Raw genomic sequence first — 18554 nt, 5'->3', positions numbered from 1 at the left:
CTGACTACAATAAACGCATTCATTGTCCCGTCATTGTCATTTGTTCATAAGATACAAATGTAATTTGTCCGAGAACAATTCAATCTATGGAGGAAGAGACACAGAGGGAGATTGTTGTAGCTCCTCTCTGAATGAGACTCATCGCTCATAGCCCTAACAGGCTTCTTGAAAATGGGGTTTGTAAACCAGACGGCCCCCTTCATCCATCATTCATATAAGGGGCACATGGATTATTTTTTCTTACCGTGTCCAATAATTTCTGTGCTTTCTCTTCCGGTAAAAGGCGTAATCCAGCTGTCGCTTTGAGGACGAGTGGAGTCGATCTCCAGAGGTGTTCGGGTATTTCTTCAATGGCAATATCTAGCAGCTCTTTTATTCCTGCAGTACACTGGGGTCATAAGAGAAAAGGTTATGGGAGTAGATTGTTCATTCTATATGAAAGGTACTTTGGACACCGCTATACTTTCACATCTACTTGTTTTAGCTTGTTGCTCTACTACATGCCGGTCTCCTATGGCACTGGTCACATTCACCCATCTGATGATTCCTACAGAAGGACCCAAGTCCTGCTACCAGAATACTATCCTGGTGCCGTGCAGATTCCTCAGCAACAGCACCACCCAGCATGTACAGCAGGCATCCTCAAACTGCAGCCCTACAACTCCCAGCATGCCTGAACAGCCTACAGGTATCAGCCTACAGCAGGGCATTGTGGGAGTTGTAGTTTTACAACAGCTGGAGGGCCGCAGGTTGAGGATGCCTGATGTACAGGCTGCTCTGCATCCCAAATCAGACCAAGGAATGGATCAGGAGGAACACTTTAAAATTCCACCTGGGTTCGGGAGTTTTAGTTATATACCTCAAATACCTCACTAATAAATACAGTGCTTTATCTCATCCTTGACTATGACAGGGATTGTTGGCTCTTATGAGACGGCACAGGGCATTAATTCAGTCACTGCAACTTTTCGAAATGTCCGCTTATTGCTCATGACTAGGGATGAGTGAACCTGAACTTTACAGAGACTGAATTATTTCACAATTTTTTTTTATTGAGGTTTAGAAAATATTTCATAACAAAAACAGTGCATTGTCATCACTAGGGATGAGCAAACCCGAACATTACAGATTAATGTTCGGGTTCGGCGTTTGGGCAGTGGAGGAATCCCGTTATGGATTGCGTTATAATGGAATTCTACAATGGAATGCAAAATGGAAGCCTTTAAGAGGCGTTCCGTTTTGACCTGTCATAATAATGGAAACTAGACGGATTCGATATGCTTGGCCATAGACTTCTAGTATGACAGATCACAGTGGAACGTCTCTTAAAGGCTTCCATTTTGCATTCCGTCACTGCCCAAACGCTGAACCTGTAATGTTCAGGTCCGCTCATCCCTACTCGTGACAATGCACTGTTTTTGTTATAAAACTTTTTCCAAAACTCAATCAGAAAGGTGTGAAATAATTCAGTCTCTGTGACCGAGCTATTTGCGGAAAGCTCACATAATACCTACGCAAACAAGTAATGTTCCAGGACACGGATAAAAAGGAATGACTTAGTATCAAATCCCATGACATTTAAGGGTACTTTCACACTTGCGTTTTTCTTTTCCGGCATAGAGTTCCATCACAGGGGCTCTATACCGGAAAAGAACTGATCAGGCATATCCCCATGCATTCTGAATGGAGAGTAATCCGTTCAGTTTGCATCAGGATGTCTTCAGTTCAGTCGTTTTGACTGATCAGGCAAAAGAGAAAACCGCAGCATGCTACGGTTTTCTCTCCGGCGAAAAAAAACTGAAGACATGCCTGAATGCCGGATCCGGCATTTTTTCCCATAGGAATGTATTAGCGCCGGATCTGGCATTCGGAATACTGGAATGCCGGATCCGTCATTCCGGCATGCGCATATCGGTAAAAATGAGAAAAATTTACAAGACGGATCCGTCGGTCCGCATGACAAGCGGAGAGACGGATCCGTCCTTGCAATGCATTTGTGAGACGGATCCGCATCCGGATCCGTCTCACAAATGCTTTCAGTCAGCGGCAGATCGGCGGCCAGTTCCGACGACGGAACTGCCCGCCGGATCACACTGCCGCAAGTGTGAAAGTAGCCTAACAAGTACTTCACCGCCATAACTAAGGCCTCTTTCACACTTGCGTTGTCCGGATCCGGCGTGTACTCCACTTGCCGGAATTACACGCCGGATCCGGAAAAACGCAAGTGTACTGAAAGCATTTGAAGACGGATCCGTCTTCAAAATGCTTTCAGTGTTACTATGGCAGCCAGGACGCTATTAAAGTCCTGGTTGCCATAGTAGTAGTGGGGAGCGGGGGAGCAGTATACTTACAGTCCGCGCGGCTCCCGGGGCGCTCCAGAATGACGTCAGAGCGCCCCATGCGCATGGATGACGTGTCCATGCGATCACGTGATCCATGCGCTTGGGCGCCCTGACGTCACTCTGGAGCGCCCCGGGAGCCGCACGGATGGTAAGTATGCTGCTCCCCGCTACACTTTACCATGGATGCCAGGACTTTAGCGTCCCGGCAGCCATGGTAACCATTGAGAAAAAGCTAAACGTCGCATCCGGCAATGCGCCGAAACGACGTTTAGCTTAAGGCCGGATCCGGATCAATGCCTTTCAATGGGCATTCATTCCGGATCCGGCCTTGCGGCAAGTGTTCTGGATTTTTGGCCGGAGCAAAAAGCGCAGCATGCTGCGCTATTTGCTGCGGCCAAAAAACTTTCCGTTCCGGAACGGAAGACATCCTGATGCATCCTGAAGGACGGACTGTCCATTCAGAATGCATTAGGAAAATCCTGATCAGTATTCTTCCGGCATAGAGCCCCGACGACAGAACTCTATGCCGGAAGACTATAACGCAGGTGTGAAAGAGCCCTAAGGCAATAAGCAGTCTAATATTTGCTTTGGCAGCTACCAGCACAGATTTAGGGAAGTGCAGGCTCACACTGGCATTAGAAGGATGCTTTTCTCTTTTGTGCCCCTTCAGAAATTTGTTCCTCAGGCCAATGTCATATTGACCAAAATATGCAAACAGAAATCTGACTGATGGGAGAAGAAAGACTCTCACAGCGGTGGCTGGTAATTCATTTCATGTGTAGCAAATCAGAGTAGTCCTATGAGAAAACATGAAGATATCCCCAATCCTCTGCACTTACCTTTTCTGGCTGGTCAGCATACTCGGACAGTCCTGGCTTTATGGCCTTAAAGAGTTCGTGCTCCAGATGGGGTGCCCCTGAGACAAAGAGACACATGATTGTCCTGGTGGCAGCTTCTGCACACGAAGGGTTAAAGGGAACCAGTCATCAGGATTTGGGCCCTCAGTCAGCACTGCCTTATGGTGGGTATACATAACCGCCCGTACAGGTCTATCTGGATAAGCACTACCTGTATTCTGTACGCCATGCACGCTCTAAGGTTCTTGGCATCACATGCCCCGGAACCTGGGGGCGAGGACACCCTGCTTCGCTGCACATGAGAACGGCTTGAGAGGACATCAATCATCAAGCCAGTCCGAGCCTTATACAGGAGCAGCCACCATGACTGGTCAGCCAAGCGGCTCCACCTCCATGACTCCCAGAACCATATTCACACGCAGCGTGCAATGTTCAAAGTCCAGCTTTTCAAGAATGCAGGTACTGACTATATAGACAGCTACGTGTACACACTGTACGGCAGTGGTGTTGTGGGGGCCTCAGTCCTCCTTAAAGGTTCGCTCTAAAGGAGTTTTCAGACTTTATACTGATGGCCTATCCTCAGGATAGGTCATTGGCATCTGATCGGCGGTGGCCCAACACCCATCAGTTGTTTGCTAGCAGTAGTGCCGCTGCCTACTCACAGTTCGCCATGCACAGCGCCGTACATTGTATAGCGGCTGTGTTTGGTATCGCAGCTCATCTCCATTCACTTTAGGGGTGAGCTGCACCTAGACAACATGACGTCACTGGCCTAGGGTCAAACAGCTGACCGGTGGGGGCCCGGGACTTGGTCACCACCAATCAGGTACTGATGACCTATCCACTGGCGCATAGGTCATCAGTATAGAAAAGTCTGAAAACTCCTTTAACTTTTTTCCCCAACCATGTACCAACTACTAGTTAGGATAAAGAATGTTACCATCATTTACAACACAAGGTGACCATAGACATTAAAGGGGTTCTCCGGTGTCGCTGCAATTTAGGACAAGTCCCAAACTAGGCGACCACATCTCACTTGTCTGTGGGATTCAATTTGTTTAATAAGTTCTCCCCATTTGCCAGGAGTCGATCTAAGAATCAAAGACCCAGACACTCTCTGCCAGGCAACACCTGCAGAGCCAATGTTATTAGTTGTACATTGGAGGGGGGGGGGGGGGTCTAACCTCTCCCCCCCCCCCCCCCCCTTCCTTTAGCCATCAAGTTTAATATGTCCAATCACAAGCATTTATTAACCACTTAAGGACCACAGGTTTATACCCCCCTAGTGACCAGGCCCTTTTTTACAAATCGGCACTCCACAACTTTAGCGGTTTATTGCTCGGTCATGCAACTTACCACCCAAATGAATTTTACCTCCTTTTCTTCTCACTAATGGAGCTTTCATTTGGTGGTATTTTATTGCCGCTGACATTTTTACTTTTTTTGTTATTAATCGAAATTTAACGATTTTTTTGCAAAAAAATGACATTTTTCACTTTCAGCTGTAAAATTTTGCAAAAAAAACGACATCCATATATACATTTTTCGCCAAATTTATTGTTCTACATGTCTTTGATAAAAAAAAAATGTTTGGGCAAAAAAAAAAAATGGTTTGGGTAAAAGTTATAGCATTTGCAAACTATGGTACAAAAATGTGAATTTCCGCTTTTTGAAACAGCTCTGACTTTCTGAGCACCTGTCATGTTTCCTGAGGTTCTACAATGCCCAAACAGTAGAAAACCCCCACAAATGACCCCATTTCGGAAAGTAGACACCCTAAGGTATTCGCTGATGGGCATAGTGAGTTCATAGAACTTTTTATTTTTTGTCACAAGTTAGCGGAAAATGATGATGATTTTTTTTTTTTTTTTTTTTCTTACAAAGTCTCATATTCCACTAACTTGCGACAAAAAATAAAAAATTCTAAAAACTTGCCATGCCCCTCACGGAATACCTTGGGGTGTCTTCTTTCCAAAATGGGGTCACTTGTGGGGTAGTTATACTGCCCTGGCAATTTAGGGGCCCAAATGTGTGAGAAGAACTTTGCAATCAAAATGTGTAAAAAATGACCGGTGAAATCCAAAAGGTGCACTTTGGAATATGTGCCCCTTTGCCCACCTTGGCTGCAAAAAAGTGTCACACATCTGGTATCGCCGTACTCAGGAGAAGTTGGGGAATGTGTTTTGGGGTGTCATTTTACATATACCCATGCTGGGTGAGAAAAATATCTTGGTCAAATGCCAACTTTGTATAAAAAAATGGGAAAAGTTGTCTTTTGCCAAGATATTTCTCTCACCCAGCATGGGTATATGTAAAATGACACCCCAAAACACATTCCCCAACTTCTCCTGAGTACGGCGATACCACATGTGTGACACTTTTTTGCTGCCAAGGTGGGCAAAGGGGCACATATTCCAAAGTGCACCTTTCAGATTTTGCAGGCCATTTTTTACACATTTTGATTGCAAGGTACTTCTCACACATTTGGGCCCCTAAATTGCCAGGGCAGTATAACTACGCCACAAGTGACCCAATTTTGGAAAGAAGACACCCCAAGGTATTCCGTGAGGGGCATGGCGAGTTCCTAGAATTTTTTATTTTTTGTCACAAGTTAGCAGAAAATGATGATTTTTTATTTTTTATCTTTTTTCCTTACAAAGTCTCATATTCCACTAACTTGCGACAAAAAATAAAAAATTCTAGGAACTCGCCATGCCCCTCACGGAATACCTTGGGGTGTCTTCTTTCCAAAATGGGGTCACTTGTGGGGTAGTTATACTGCCCTGGCAATTTAGGGGCCCAAATGTGTGAGAAGTACTTTGCAATCAAAATGTGTAAAAAATGGCCGGTGAAATCCGAAAGGTGCACTTTGGAATATGTGCCCCTTTGCCCACCTTGGCATCAAAAAAGTGTCACACATCTGGTATCGCCGTACTCAGGAGAAGTTGGGGAATGTGTTTTGGGGTATCATTTTACATATACCCATGCTGGGTGAGAGAAATATCTTGGCAAAAGACAACTTTTCCCATTTTTTTATACAAAGTTGGCATTTGACCAAGATATTTTTGTCACCCAGCATGGGTATATGTAAAATGACACCCCAAAACACATTCCCCAACTTCTCCTGAGTACGGCGATACCAGATGTGTCACACTTTTTTGCTGCCAAGGTGGGCAAAGGGGCACATATTCCAAAGTGCACCTTTCGGATTTTGCAGGGCATTTTTTACACATTTTGATTGCAAAGTTCTTCTCACACATTTGGGCCCCTAAATTGCCAGGGCAGTATAACTACGCCACAAGTGACCCCATTTTGGAAAGAAGACACCCCAAGCTATTCCGTGAGGGGCATGGCGAGTTCCTAGAATTTTTTCTTTTTTGTCGCAAGTTAGTGGAATATGAGACTTTGTAAGGAAAAAAGAAAAAAAAAGAAAAATCATCATTTTCCGCTAACTTGTGACAAAAAATAAAAAATTCTAGGAACTCGCCGTGCCCCTCACGGAATACCTTGGGGTGTCTTCTTTCCAAAATGGGGTCACTTGTGGCGTAGTTATACTGCCCTGGCAATTTAGGGGCCCAAATGTGTAAGAAGTACCTTGCAATCAAAATCTGTAAAAAATGGCCGGTGAAATCCGAAAGGTGCACTTTGCAATATGTGCCCCTTTGCCCACCTTGGCAGCAAAAAAGTGTCACACATGTGGTATCGCCGTACTCAGGAGAAGTTGGGGAATGTGTTTTGGGGTGTCATTTTACATATACCCATGCTGGGTGAGAGAAATATCTTGGCAAAAGACAACTTTTCCCATTTTTTTATACAAAGTTGGCATTTGACCAAGATATTTTTCTCACCCAGCATGGGTATATGTAAAATGACACCCCAAAACACATTCCCCAACTTCTCCTGAGTACGGCGATACCACATGTGTGACACTTTTTTGCAGCCTAGATGCGCAAAGGGGCCCAAATTCCTTTTAGGAGGGCATTTTTAGACATTTGGATCCCAGACTTCTTCTCACACTTTCGGGCCCCTAAAAAGCCAGGGCAGTATAAATACCCCACATGTGACCCCACTTTGGAAAGAAGACACCCCAAGGTATTCAATGAGGGGCCTGGCGAGTTCCTAGAATTTTTTTTTTTTTTGCATAAGTTAGCGGATATTGATTTTTTTTTGTTTTTTTCCTCACAAAGTCTCACTTTCCGCTAACTTAGGACAAAAATTTCAATCTTTCATGGACTCAATATGCCCCTCACGGAATACCTTGGGGTGTCTTCTTTCCGAAATGGGGTCACATGTGGGGTATTTATACTGCCCTGGCTTTTTAGGGGCCCTAAAGCGTGAGAAGAAGTCTGGAATATAAATGTCTAAAAATGTTTACGCATTTGGATTCCGTGAGGGGTATGGTGCGTCCATGTGAGATTTTATTTTTTGACACAAGTTAGTGGAATATGAGACTTTGTAAGAAAAAACAAAAACAAACAAAAAATTTCCGCTAACTTGTGCCAAAAAAAATGTCTGAATGGAGCCTTACCAGGGGGGGGGTGATCAATGACAGGGGGGTGATCAATGACAGGGGGGTGATCACCCATATAGACTCCCTGATCACCCCCCTGTCACTGATCACCCCCCCTGTAAGGCTCCATTCAGACATCCGCATGATTTTTTACGGATCCATGGATACATGTATCGGATCCACAGAACGCATGCGGACGTCTGAATGGAGCCTTACAGGGGGGTTATCAATGACAGGGGGTGATCAGGGTAATCAGGGTGATCACCCCCCTGTCACTGATCACCCCCCCTGTAAAGCTCCATTCAGACATCCGCATGATTTTTTACGGATCCATGGATACATGGATCGGATCCACAGAACGCATGCGGACGTCTGAATGGAGCCTTACAGGGGGGTTATCAATGACAGGGGGTGATCAGGGTAATCAGGGTGATCACCCCCCTGTCACTGATCACCCCCCCTGTAAGGCTCCATTCAGACATCCGCATGATTTTTTACGGATCCATGGATACATGGATCGGATCCACAGAACGCATGCGGACGTCTGAATGGAGCCTTACAGGGGGGTTATCAATGACAGGGGGTGATCAGGGTAATCAGGGTGATCACCCCCCTGTCACTGATCACCCCCCCTGTAAAGCTCCATTCAGACATCCGCATGATTTTTTACGGATCCATGGATACATGGATCGGATCCACAAAACGCATGCGGACGTCTGAATGGAGCCTTACAGGGGGGTTATCAATGACAGGGGGTGATCAGGGTAATCAGGGTGATCACCCCCCTGTCACTGATCACCCCCCCTGTAAGGCTCCATTCAGACATCCGCATGATTTTTTACGGATCCATGGATACATGGATCGGATCCACAAAACGCATGCGGACGTCTGAATGGAGCCTTACAGGGGGGTTATCAATGACAGGGGGTGATCAGGGTAATCAGGGTGATCACCCCCCTGTCACTGATCACCCCCCCTGTAAGGCTCCATTCAGACATCCGCATGATTTTTTACGGATCCATGGATACATGGATCGGATCCACAAAACGCATGCGGACGTCTGAATGGAGCCTTACAGGGGGGTTATCAATGACAGGGGGTGATCAGGGTAATCACCCCCCTGTCACTGATCACCCCCCCTGTAAGGCTCCATTCAGACATCCGCATGTGTTTTGTGGATCCGATCCATGTATCCATGGATCCGTAAAAAATCATGCGGATGTCTGAATGGAGCCTTACAGGGGGGGTGATCAATGACAGGGGGTGATCAGGGAGTGTATATGGGTGATCACCCGCCTGTCATTGATCACCCGCCTGTCATTGATCACCCCCCTGTCATTGATCACCCCCCTGTAAGGCTCCATTCAGACATCCGCATGATTTTTTACGGATCCATGGATCGGATGCACAAAACGCATGCTGACGTCTGAATGGAGCCTTACAGGGGGGTTATCAATGACAGGGGGTGATCAGGGTAATCACCTCCCTGTCACTGATCACCCCCCCTGTAAAGCTCCATTCAGACATCCGCATGATTTTTTACGGATCCATGGATACATGGATCGGATCCACAAAACGCATGCTGACGTCTGAATGGAGCCTTACAGGGGGGTTATCAATGACAGGGGGGTGATCAGGGAGTGTATATGGGTGATCACCCGCCTGTCATTGATCACCCCCTGTAAGGCTCCATTCAGACGTCCGCATGATTTTTTACGGATCCATGGATCGGATCCACAAAACGCATGCGGACGTCTGAATGGAGCCTTACAGGGGGGTTATCAATGACAGGGGGGTGATCAGGGAGTGTATATGGGTGATCACCCGCCTGTCATTGATCACCCCCTGTAAGGCTCCATTCAGACGTCCGCATGTGTTTTGCGGATCCGATCCATGTATCCATGGATCCGTAAAAATCATGCGGACGTCTGAATGGAGCCTTACAGGGAAGTGATCAATGACAGGGGGTGATCAGGGAGTGTATATGGGTGATCACCCGCCTGTCATTGATCACCCCCCTGTAAGGCTCCATTCAGACGTCCGTATGCTTTTTGCGGATCCGATCCATGTATCCGTGGATCCGTAAAAATCATACGGACGTCTGAACGGAGCCTGACAGGGGGGGTGATCAATGACAGGGCGGTGATCAATGACAGGGGGGTGATCAGGGAGTTTATATGGGGTGATCAGGGGTTTATAAGGGGTTAATAAGTGACGGGGGGGGGGGGGGGGTGTAGTGTAGTGTTTGGTGCGACTGTACTGACCTACCTGAGTCCTCTGGTGGTCGATCCTAACAAAAGGGACCACCAGAGGACCAGGTAGGAGGTATATTAGACGCTGTTATGAAAACAGCGTCTAATATACCTGTTAGGGGTTAAAAAATTCGGATCTCCAGCCTGCCAGCGAGCGATCGCCGCTGGCAGGCTGGAGATCCACTCGCTTACCTTCCGTTCCTGTGAGCGCGCGCGCCTGTGTGCGCGCGTTCACAGGAAATCTCGGCTCACGCGAGATGACGCCAATCGGCGTTAGTGTGACCTGGCAGCGCCGCAGCATTGACGCCTTTCGGCGTTAGTGTGACGGCAGAAGGTTAAAGCAGCCAAGCAGAGGCATAATGGTATGGAGAAAATACATCTGAACATTACGTCCGGGTGCCCCCTCCTCACACTATATTTCATAATGTCTCAGTGTCTGAGTAGTTCCCTATTTGCAGTGTCCAAGTTCCTTATAAATGTTACAAAACAGAACCAGGAAACAGACTATATTTCTTAAAGGGAACCTGTCACCTGGATTTTGTGTATAGAGCTGAGGACATGGGCTGCTAGATGGACGTTGGCACAACCACAATACCCAGTCCCCATAGCTCTGTGTGCTTTTATTGTGTAAAAAAAACCGATTTGATACATATGCAAATTAACCTGAGATGAGTCCTGTCCCTGACTCATCTCACATGCAGGACTCATCTCAGGTTAATTTGCATATGTATCAAATCGTTTTTTTTTACACAATAAAAGCACACAGAGCTATGGGGACTGGGTATTGGGTTGCTAGATGGCCGCTAGCACATCCGCATGTCCTCAGCTCTATACACAAAATCTCGGTGACAGGTTCCCTTTAAATAAGTTATCCAATCCTATAACCACCCCCCACGCTGAATATACTTACCTGGGTCCCTGCGCTGCTCCTGGTCCCCGCACCGCCGCTGCTGGGGGGGTGATTATGGGAGCAGTCAATGGCAGGCAGGGACGGGGATGAGCAGAGAGGAGAATGAGGCAGCTCTTTAGCTCAGTGTTGTGAAGTAACTTGTCCTCCTGTGTGATTGGGACAGGTTTTGTGTGTACTAATAGGACGGCGGCCATTTTATTTCTCGAAATGTTGCTTCTTAGACAAAACAAGCTATTATAACTAATGAAATGTATTTGGAAATATATTTATAATAAAGTAATGTTTAAGTATTTTCATTTTCTTAATTCCTGGAGAACCCCTTTAAAATACAGTTTTGGTAGGATATGTTGACGACCTCGGCTGATTCAGTTTCTGTATAGGGTACGCGCGGTCAGCGATCGGCTCCAAAAACCGCCTCCCATTCATTTAAATAGGAAACACACACAGACGTGGTTTCGTGAATTTTGTAGGCAGATTTTCAAAATCCGTTGTGTGAACATATACCTACTGTAAGAAGCTGTGACAGTTGGGGTGGCTGTGGGCGGTCAGCGACTGACAGCTACTGGTCTATGCATTATCACAAAGGCAAGAGAAGGACCGCCCACATGACTCCTGAGCTCAGAACATGCCGACATTTAGATGAAGAAAAGACAAGTTATATGGAATCTTTTCCCATAAAACTATATATCAATCTGCTCAGCTCTTCCTGCGCTATACCATGCTGCCTGCAGATCACACTATTTTCAAGGTGACGATTCCCTTGAAGTAAATAAGGACTAGCGGCTACGACAAATCCATCAGAGTAGCAAAAGGAGGGAATAATCTATTCGTCACACCCCTTAATAAATTCTGCATACAATTAATATACTGAGATAAGCGGAGCAGGCTGGGAAAACCAATGGACGTCATTAAGAATTTCAAACAGCAGCAGCCCAAATGTCCTACTTCCTGTGACTTCCATTCTATAAAGCACACCGTGATCCCTGGGTCTGCTATAGGAAACATCCTGATTCAGCAGCTGTGTATGTCCTGGCAATCCTGTCCTATGATTCAGCCTATACTAAATGTACATATACCGGGCTTCCTGAATTCCTATTAACAAGCTTTAACCCAAAAGAGACTAATGACTGAACAGTAATAGCCCTGATATTCCTGCATAGATCAGCATCGCAACTCTGTACAATAAAGCCGCAGAAAATGCAGGTTTTCCAAGATTTTAATACTGAAGAGCTAACCAATGGATAGGTCATCAGTATCTGATCGGTGGGGGCTCTGACACCCGGGTCCCCCACTGATCAGCTGTTTGAGATGGCGCCAGCGCTCCTGTGAGCGCCTTGTTAAGCACAGCGCCATACATTGGATAGTGGCCGTGCTTGGTATCGCACTCAGCCCCATTCACTTCTATGGGGCTGAGCTGCGCTTAGGCCATGTGACTGATCAACATGTCATCACGGATCTAGGAAAAGCAGAGAGGAGGCCGCAGCGCTACTGCAAGCGCCGCTGCCTTCTCGAACAGCTGACTGACAAAGGTCCTGGTGCCAGACCACCAACGATCAGATACTGCTGACCTATCCAGAAAACCCCTTTAAGCAAGGCTAACAATCTAGGTGTTAGGGCTACATTTCCTAACAACCACATAGTTTGTCAGACAGCACATCCCTACCGGTCTCTCTTAGACAGTCAGGTTTTAAGGGGGTTGGCCACCTTTGTTTTTTGTTTTTTTTGGGCATACCCCAGATCTGCACACTTACCTGCTCCCCAAGCCTTGGTTGCCTAGCTGGGATCCCCCGCTGTCAATATCTGCTTTGACACCACTGCAGCCGAACTCTGGCTGCAGAGGTTACCTGCTGCCCTTACACCATGTAAAAGTGGTCACATGATGCAAAGTCAGCAGGTCACTGGCTGCAGTGTTGTCCAAGCAGATGTTGAAAACGGGGGACCTGAATGAGGCAGCCGAGGCTGGGGAGTGAAAGAGCCAGGACCCATCGCCGGGGAGCAGGCAAGTATGCTCCCCTTTGTAGGTCTGTCCAGGAGGTGAGGGTTTGCAAAAAAAAAGAAAAAATCTCCCAAATGTTAGAAAGAGACTGTCATGTCCTATATGATGTCTGATTTTCATTCTTTACATTAATCATGGGATAACCCCTTTAAGCTAGATTCTTGGCAGCCTCGGCTCACCAATGAGAAGTTTGTATACAGGATCTCTTACCGGAGGATGATTGACTGAACTTGTAGACGTGCACTCGTGTTCCTGTGCTCCCAGCATCAAACATTATACCGTAGAGTATTTCACGTCGGACAGCTCCAGGTGCGTTCTTCAGGTCTGACTCGGATTTATCCATCTGGACACTAGGATTCCATCGGAGGTAGCTGATATACAGCGTGATGCACAAAGCAAGAAGCAGGAGGAACGGAAGCTTTGGGATTTTCATGGTTGTCGTTTCAGAACTGAAAAACATTGAAGGTTTTTATATTCAAAGTCCTGGACAATAATGCGACACACACAGTACATAGGGGTGGGCGGAAGAGCATCCACACCGCGTGTAAAGAGGCGGACGTTAAAAATAGATAAACTGGCAGTTTTTCATAGCCTTTTTTCATCCATTTTCTGTCCGCCTTTCCGTTTTCGACAGCCGTTAAAAAAAAAAAAAAAAAAAAAACACACACTTGCTCCGTATTGCAGGCACGTAATCTGACGTCACAAACAACGCTGGGGGGGGGGGGTCAGGTCTTGCTGCCTTCAGTGTATAGCAAGTGGGAGTTTTAGAAATTTTATTTTAACCCCTGAAAGGCCCTTCACTTACACACCTATCTAAATGGCCGTTTAAAAACAGGCCCATTGATTCCAATGGTATCTGTCTGGCCACGAAAACAGCCAGAAATAGGACATATCCTATTTTGTGACAGCCGCTGTTCACTGGCCGTTAGAAAACGGACATGTGAATAGTCCCATAGACTTTAGTCGGTTCGGAAAACGGCCGCATGACGGACATTTTTCACTGTCGTGTGGATACAGCCCAAGTGTGTTAACCCTCGACATGCTGGCCAAATATTATCGGTGCATACTCCCCTAACAAAGGATCACCAATGTATATCAGTCCTTCTTCACTGACTAAAGCTCCTATAAGGTCCCTTTACATGGGGACGACAGATGAGCAGCTTCCTGGCCATTGCCTGCTCGTCAGAGGAGAAGACCACTGCTATTACATACAGCCATCTCCTCCACAGTATAGGGAGGAGCGATCACTAATGCCATCGCTCTTCCCCATACTGACTTGTTTACACAGCGCGATCTGCTGACGGTAAACGACAGACGATCGGATTCCTTAGGTAATCGGCAGTATATTCACACCGACAGATCATCGCTAAACAGCGTTCCTATGAACGCTCATTAGCGATTATCGTTGGGATTCTCGGCCCGTGTTAAGGGCCCTTCAGGGTGAAGATTTTAAATGTTACAGGTGGAGGAGAGCTGTAAATCGGATCCACCTACCTGCCACTGTATTCAGCAGCATTTCTCATCCGTGCGGACCTACCTTAATGCTGCCAGATGACAGTTTCTGAACCCCATCAATTTAAGCAGGAGTCTGAACTCTCCACAGACACCAAGGAGAAAGGATCAGGCACACTAGAGTTCAACATTCCTGATCATTTGCTCCAAGCCACAGCTAGAAGGATATGGCAGCTAATTTCGCTCTCCCCATTAAAAACACAAGCATGCCTGGCCGAGCAGAGTGTGCATGTGTACAGGTGGAGACTGGAGGAATAGCTGCTGGCTGAACGAACACCCGAGTCTAAAGCCATCTACGGAGTACGGGCAATTCAAAGAGCTGACAACAGTTTCAGCCAACACAGGGGTTGTCGCTCAGGTTCCTACTGTACAGTATAGTGAATGTGGCTACTTCTGTAGTGATATAGAAGGGAGGGAGACAAGATTTTGTTTTTCGTTCTTTAGCTTTGCCAGTCACACGTCCAGGAAAGCCGGGGACTGTAAACAGCAATTGCCCCCCTTCCTTCCGTTCTCCTGATCATTATGGAACATCAATGTGGTTTTTCATAGAAGCAGATACCTCACGTGTATTATAGCGCAAATGATACTTAAAGGGGGTTCTGCAGTTTGTTTAAACTGATGATCTATCCTCTGCATCTGATCAGCAGGTGTCGGACCCCCACCGATCAGAGGATAGATCATCAGTTTAAACAAACTGCAGAACCCCTTTAAGCAATTAACTGAAGAGGAAAACTGGACAACCCCTTTAAATTTGACGAAAAACTGAAAGACAGTAGACCTGCAAGTAGAGGAACTCTTCATTATAAATAAAAGTTATCTAAAAACTTCTTTAACTTTGACACTTGGACTCATCCTACAACTGAAGCCCCACGTAATGTCAGAGGTTAGCGGTACGGCGTACAGACGGTGGGCTGCAGAATGGATTCCAAGCGGCAGGGTGTAACGTTATACTTCTCTACCTCGTGAGATTTCCCTACCCTTGTCACTTCCGGTCGCACCGGACATGACGTGAGAAGGTGTGCGGCGCCGCACAACAACTGGTTAGGGAAATTTCACAGCAGGGTGCGCATGCGTCGGGAGCCTCGCCGGCGGTTAGGGAAAAATTATGAGCCAGTGCGCAGGCGCGGTGATCGGATGGATGTTCTCAGCTGGACACCGGCCGACACTGCGCATGCGCCGGGAGCCCCACCAGCGGTTAGGGAAGGGAAAAATTACGTACGGGCCAGTGCTTTTTCCCTACCCTAACCGCTGGTGAGGCTCCCAGCGCATGCGCAGTGTCGGCTGGTGTCCAGCTGAGAACATCCATCCGATCACGAGCCTGCGCACTGGCCCATAAATTTTCCCTCCCGGCGCATGCGCACTCTGTTGTGAAATTTCTCTAACCCGTCGTTGTGCGCCTGCGAAAGTGAGGAGGGCAGGGAAATCTCACGAGGTGGAGAGGTATAATGTTACACCGGCAAGGAGAAAATCGTTAGAGGCAATAAAATTATAAACATAGTGATGTCACATCTGTGACCTGATTACACTGAAAATGGGGCAAAGTTTGGAAATCACACTGCCTTACAATTCAGAAAAGTGACAGGGACAATGCCAGGGAGGGATGTCTTTATGTGCCCCAATAAGTGAATGAATGCCGGCATTCACACCAGGCGGTTATCTGCTCAGCGGTTCTGATATGAGAAAGGCAGAGGGGCAGCCCTGTCACCACCACTTACCTGCTCATAGTCACAAGCCATAGGGCTGGCGGTGCCGGCCGCTGCTCCTGTCACTACGGAAAAGCTCCACATCACTGCCCCGCCCCCCGTACGTCATCCCCAGGGGTGAGAAGGAGGAGCGTAAGCAAAGCGTCTGCTCTCATAGGCTAGGGAGCAGAGGGAGGGAGGTCACGTGAACAGACAGGAAGTGGGAGGAGCTTGCTGTCTGAGTCCAGCTGCGGCGTCGCGTTCGGTCACCGTCAGCATTCCGAAGCCGCGGGGTGATCCTCTGTGTGCAGGGGATGATGGGGGAGGTTGTCCTGTCTGAAAGAAGTGATGTGCACTGTTCACTTCAGGTTGTTTGGAAAGAGGAGGATTGTAACTAGGTCAGAGATATCTCTATAGTGCTGGTTTATACTCCGGCTGATTGGTGGGGGTCTTCTGATACCCCCTGCTAGGGTGGCCATTTCCATAACCCCAAAAAAGGGGGCATCGTGGGCAGGACACTACAATAGACATCACCATATAGAATGCCCTTATAGAATAACCATCATCATATAGAGCACAACCTGAGGGTGCTGGACATGAGCTGTATGAGTATGACGCCTCTTTCACACAACCTATGGCTTTGGCTTTTTCAGTATTTTGCAGTCTGCTTTTCACGGATCCATTGTTCCGTTTTTTGTTTCTGTTGTGTTTCTGTTCCGTTTTTCCGTATGGTATATACCGTAATTACATAGAAAATATTGGGCTGGGCATAAAATTTTCAATAAATGGTTCCGCAAAAAAACGGAACGGATACGGAAGACATACGGCTGCATTTCCATATGTGTTCCGTTTTTTTTGCTGACCCATTGACTTAAATGGAGCCACGGATCGTGATTTGCGGGCAATAATAGAACATGTTCTATCTTGGAACAGAAGTACGGAAACGGAATACATACCGAGTACATTCCGTTTTTTTTGGCGGACCCATTGAAATGAATGGTTCCGCATACGCTTCGCAAAAAAACCCCGTAACGGACATGGAAAGAAAATACGTTCGTGTGCATGATCCCTTAGGGTCCATTCACACGTCCACAAAATGGGTCCACATCCGTTCCGCAATTTTGCGGAACAGGTACGGACCCATTCATTTTTAATGGGGCCGCACTTCCGTTCCGCGTCCGGCAAAAAAATAGAACATGTCCTATTATTGTCCGCAGCCACGGACAAGAAAAGGCATTTCTATTATAGTGCCGGCAATGCGGAACACACATGGCGGGTCTCCGTGTTTTGCAGATCCGCAACTTGCAGACGTGTGAATGGTCCCTTTCACACTAGCGAGTTTTCACTTGAATAGGAGTCGACCTGCAGGAACCCAGCACGGCCCCTTCACTTTGCCAGGAGCTGTGCATCTGGCTCTAGTTCCAGCAGTGGAGACCACAGGGAACAGCTGATCGCCAGGGATGCGGGGTATCAGACCCCCTTTATTCTGAGGGTAGGTCATCAATATTAGGACCCTGGCACAAATTGCGCTACAATTCTGGTGTCCGAGATACTCACCCCTTTCTCTAACACCGTTCTCTGCGGTGCTTGTCCAGTCCTGCTGCTGCAAACTACAGCGTAGGCGTGTCGGTATATGGCAAGTGACTGCTGCAGCCAATCTCTGTAGATGGCGGTCTGATCCTGAGGACAGGGCATTGCTGCAGCAGTGACGTTCCGTTTACTTTCACATCACAGTGTCGGTGACGTGCAAGTGTACGGAATATGCAAGGTTTTAGTGCAGCTAAGGCTCCATTTAGACGTCCGTATGAATGGTCCGGATCCGTTCTGCAATTATGTGGAATGGGTGCGGACCCATTCATTTTCAATGGGGCCGGAAAAGTTGCGGACAGCACACACCAAACATCCGTTCCACGGCTCCGCAAAAAAATAGAACATTTCCTATTCTTGTCCGCAATAGCAGACAAGAATAGGCATTTTCTTTTATAGTGCCGACCATGCGCACATGGCCGGTGTCGGTGTTTTGCGGATCTGCAAAACCCTTACGGACGTGTGAATGGACCCTAAGGCCTCATGCACACGACCATATTTTGTTTCCGTGTCCATTCTGTTTTTTTGGGCGGATAGGATGCGGACATATTCATTTCAATGGGTCCGCAAAAAACGCGTGTGCTGTCCGCATCAGTATGTCCGTTCCGTTGCTCTGCAAAAAAAATAGTTTATGTCCTATTTTTTTCTAGTTTGCGGACAAGGATAGGCATTATTACAATGGATCCGCAAAAAAAACGGATCCGCAAAATAAACGTCATCCTTTTTTTTGCGGACCGCAAAACACATATGGTCGTGTGCATGAGGCCTATCAGTGATGTCAGTTGACGTTGGGTAGTGATTGCAATCAAAGGAGCAGATTTATCACAGCCCGGAATACGAAAATTGGCGTAGAAAATGATAAATGTGGCGGAACTATTGGCTCCGTCATCACCACTTCCCCTTTTT

The 18554-nt window shown here is 47.1% G+C and overlaps 1 protein-coding gene across 1 annotated transcript in view; it reads right to left on the bottom strand.

The window, feature by feature from the left end:
• The window catches only part of LOC122934982 (ectonucleoside triphosphate diphosphohydrolase 6-like), a 48818-nt gene extending 32636 nt beyond the window's left edge, over positions 1 to 16182 (bottom strand). Inside the window, exons 1-4 of the mRNA XM_044290677.1 lie at positions 16095 to 16182; positions 13078 to 13316; positions 3182 to 3258; positions 245 to 388 (exon numbers count right to left, since the gene is read on the bottom strand). Of these exons, the coding sequence (XP_044146612.1) occupies positions 245 to 388; positions 3182 to 3258; positions 13078 to 13316; positions 16095 to 16102 (468 nt within the window). The 5' untranslated portion in view covers positions 16103 to 16182. The remainder of the gene's footprint in view (positions 1 to 244; positions 389 to 3181; positions 3259 to 13077; positions 13317 to 16094) is intronic.
• Between the last annotated feature and the right edge of the window lie 2372 nt (positions 16183 to 18554).

Source organism: Bufo gargarizans, chromosome 4 (genome assembly GCF_014858855.1).
Source record: "Bufo gargarizans isolate SCDJY-AF-19 chromosome 4, ASM1485885v1, whole genome shotgun sequence".
Taxonomy (NCBI): domain Eukaryota; kingdom Metazoa; phylum Chordata; class Amphibia; order Anura; family Bufonidae; genus Bufo; species Bufo gargarizans.
The sequence above is the reverse complement of the archived record's forward strand: the minus strand, read 5'-3'. Positions and strand labels throughout refer to the sequence as shown.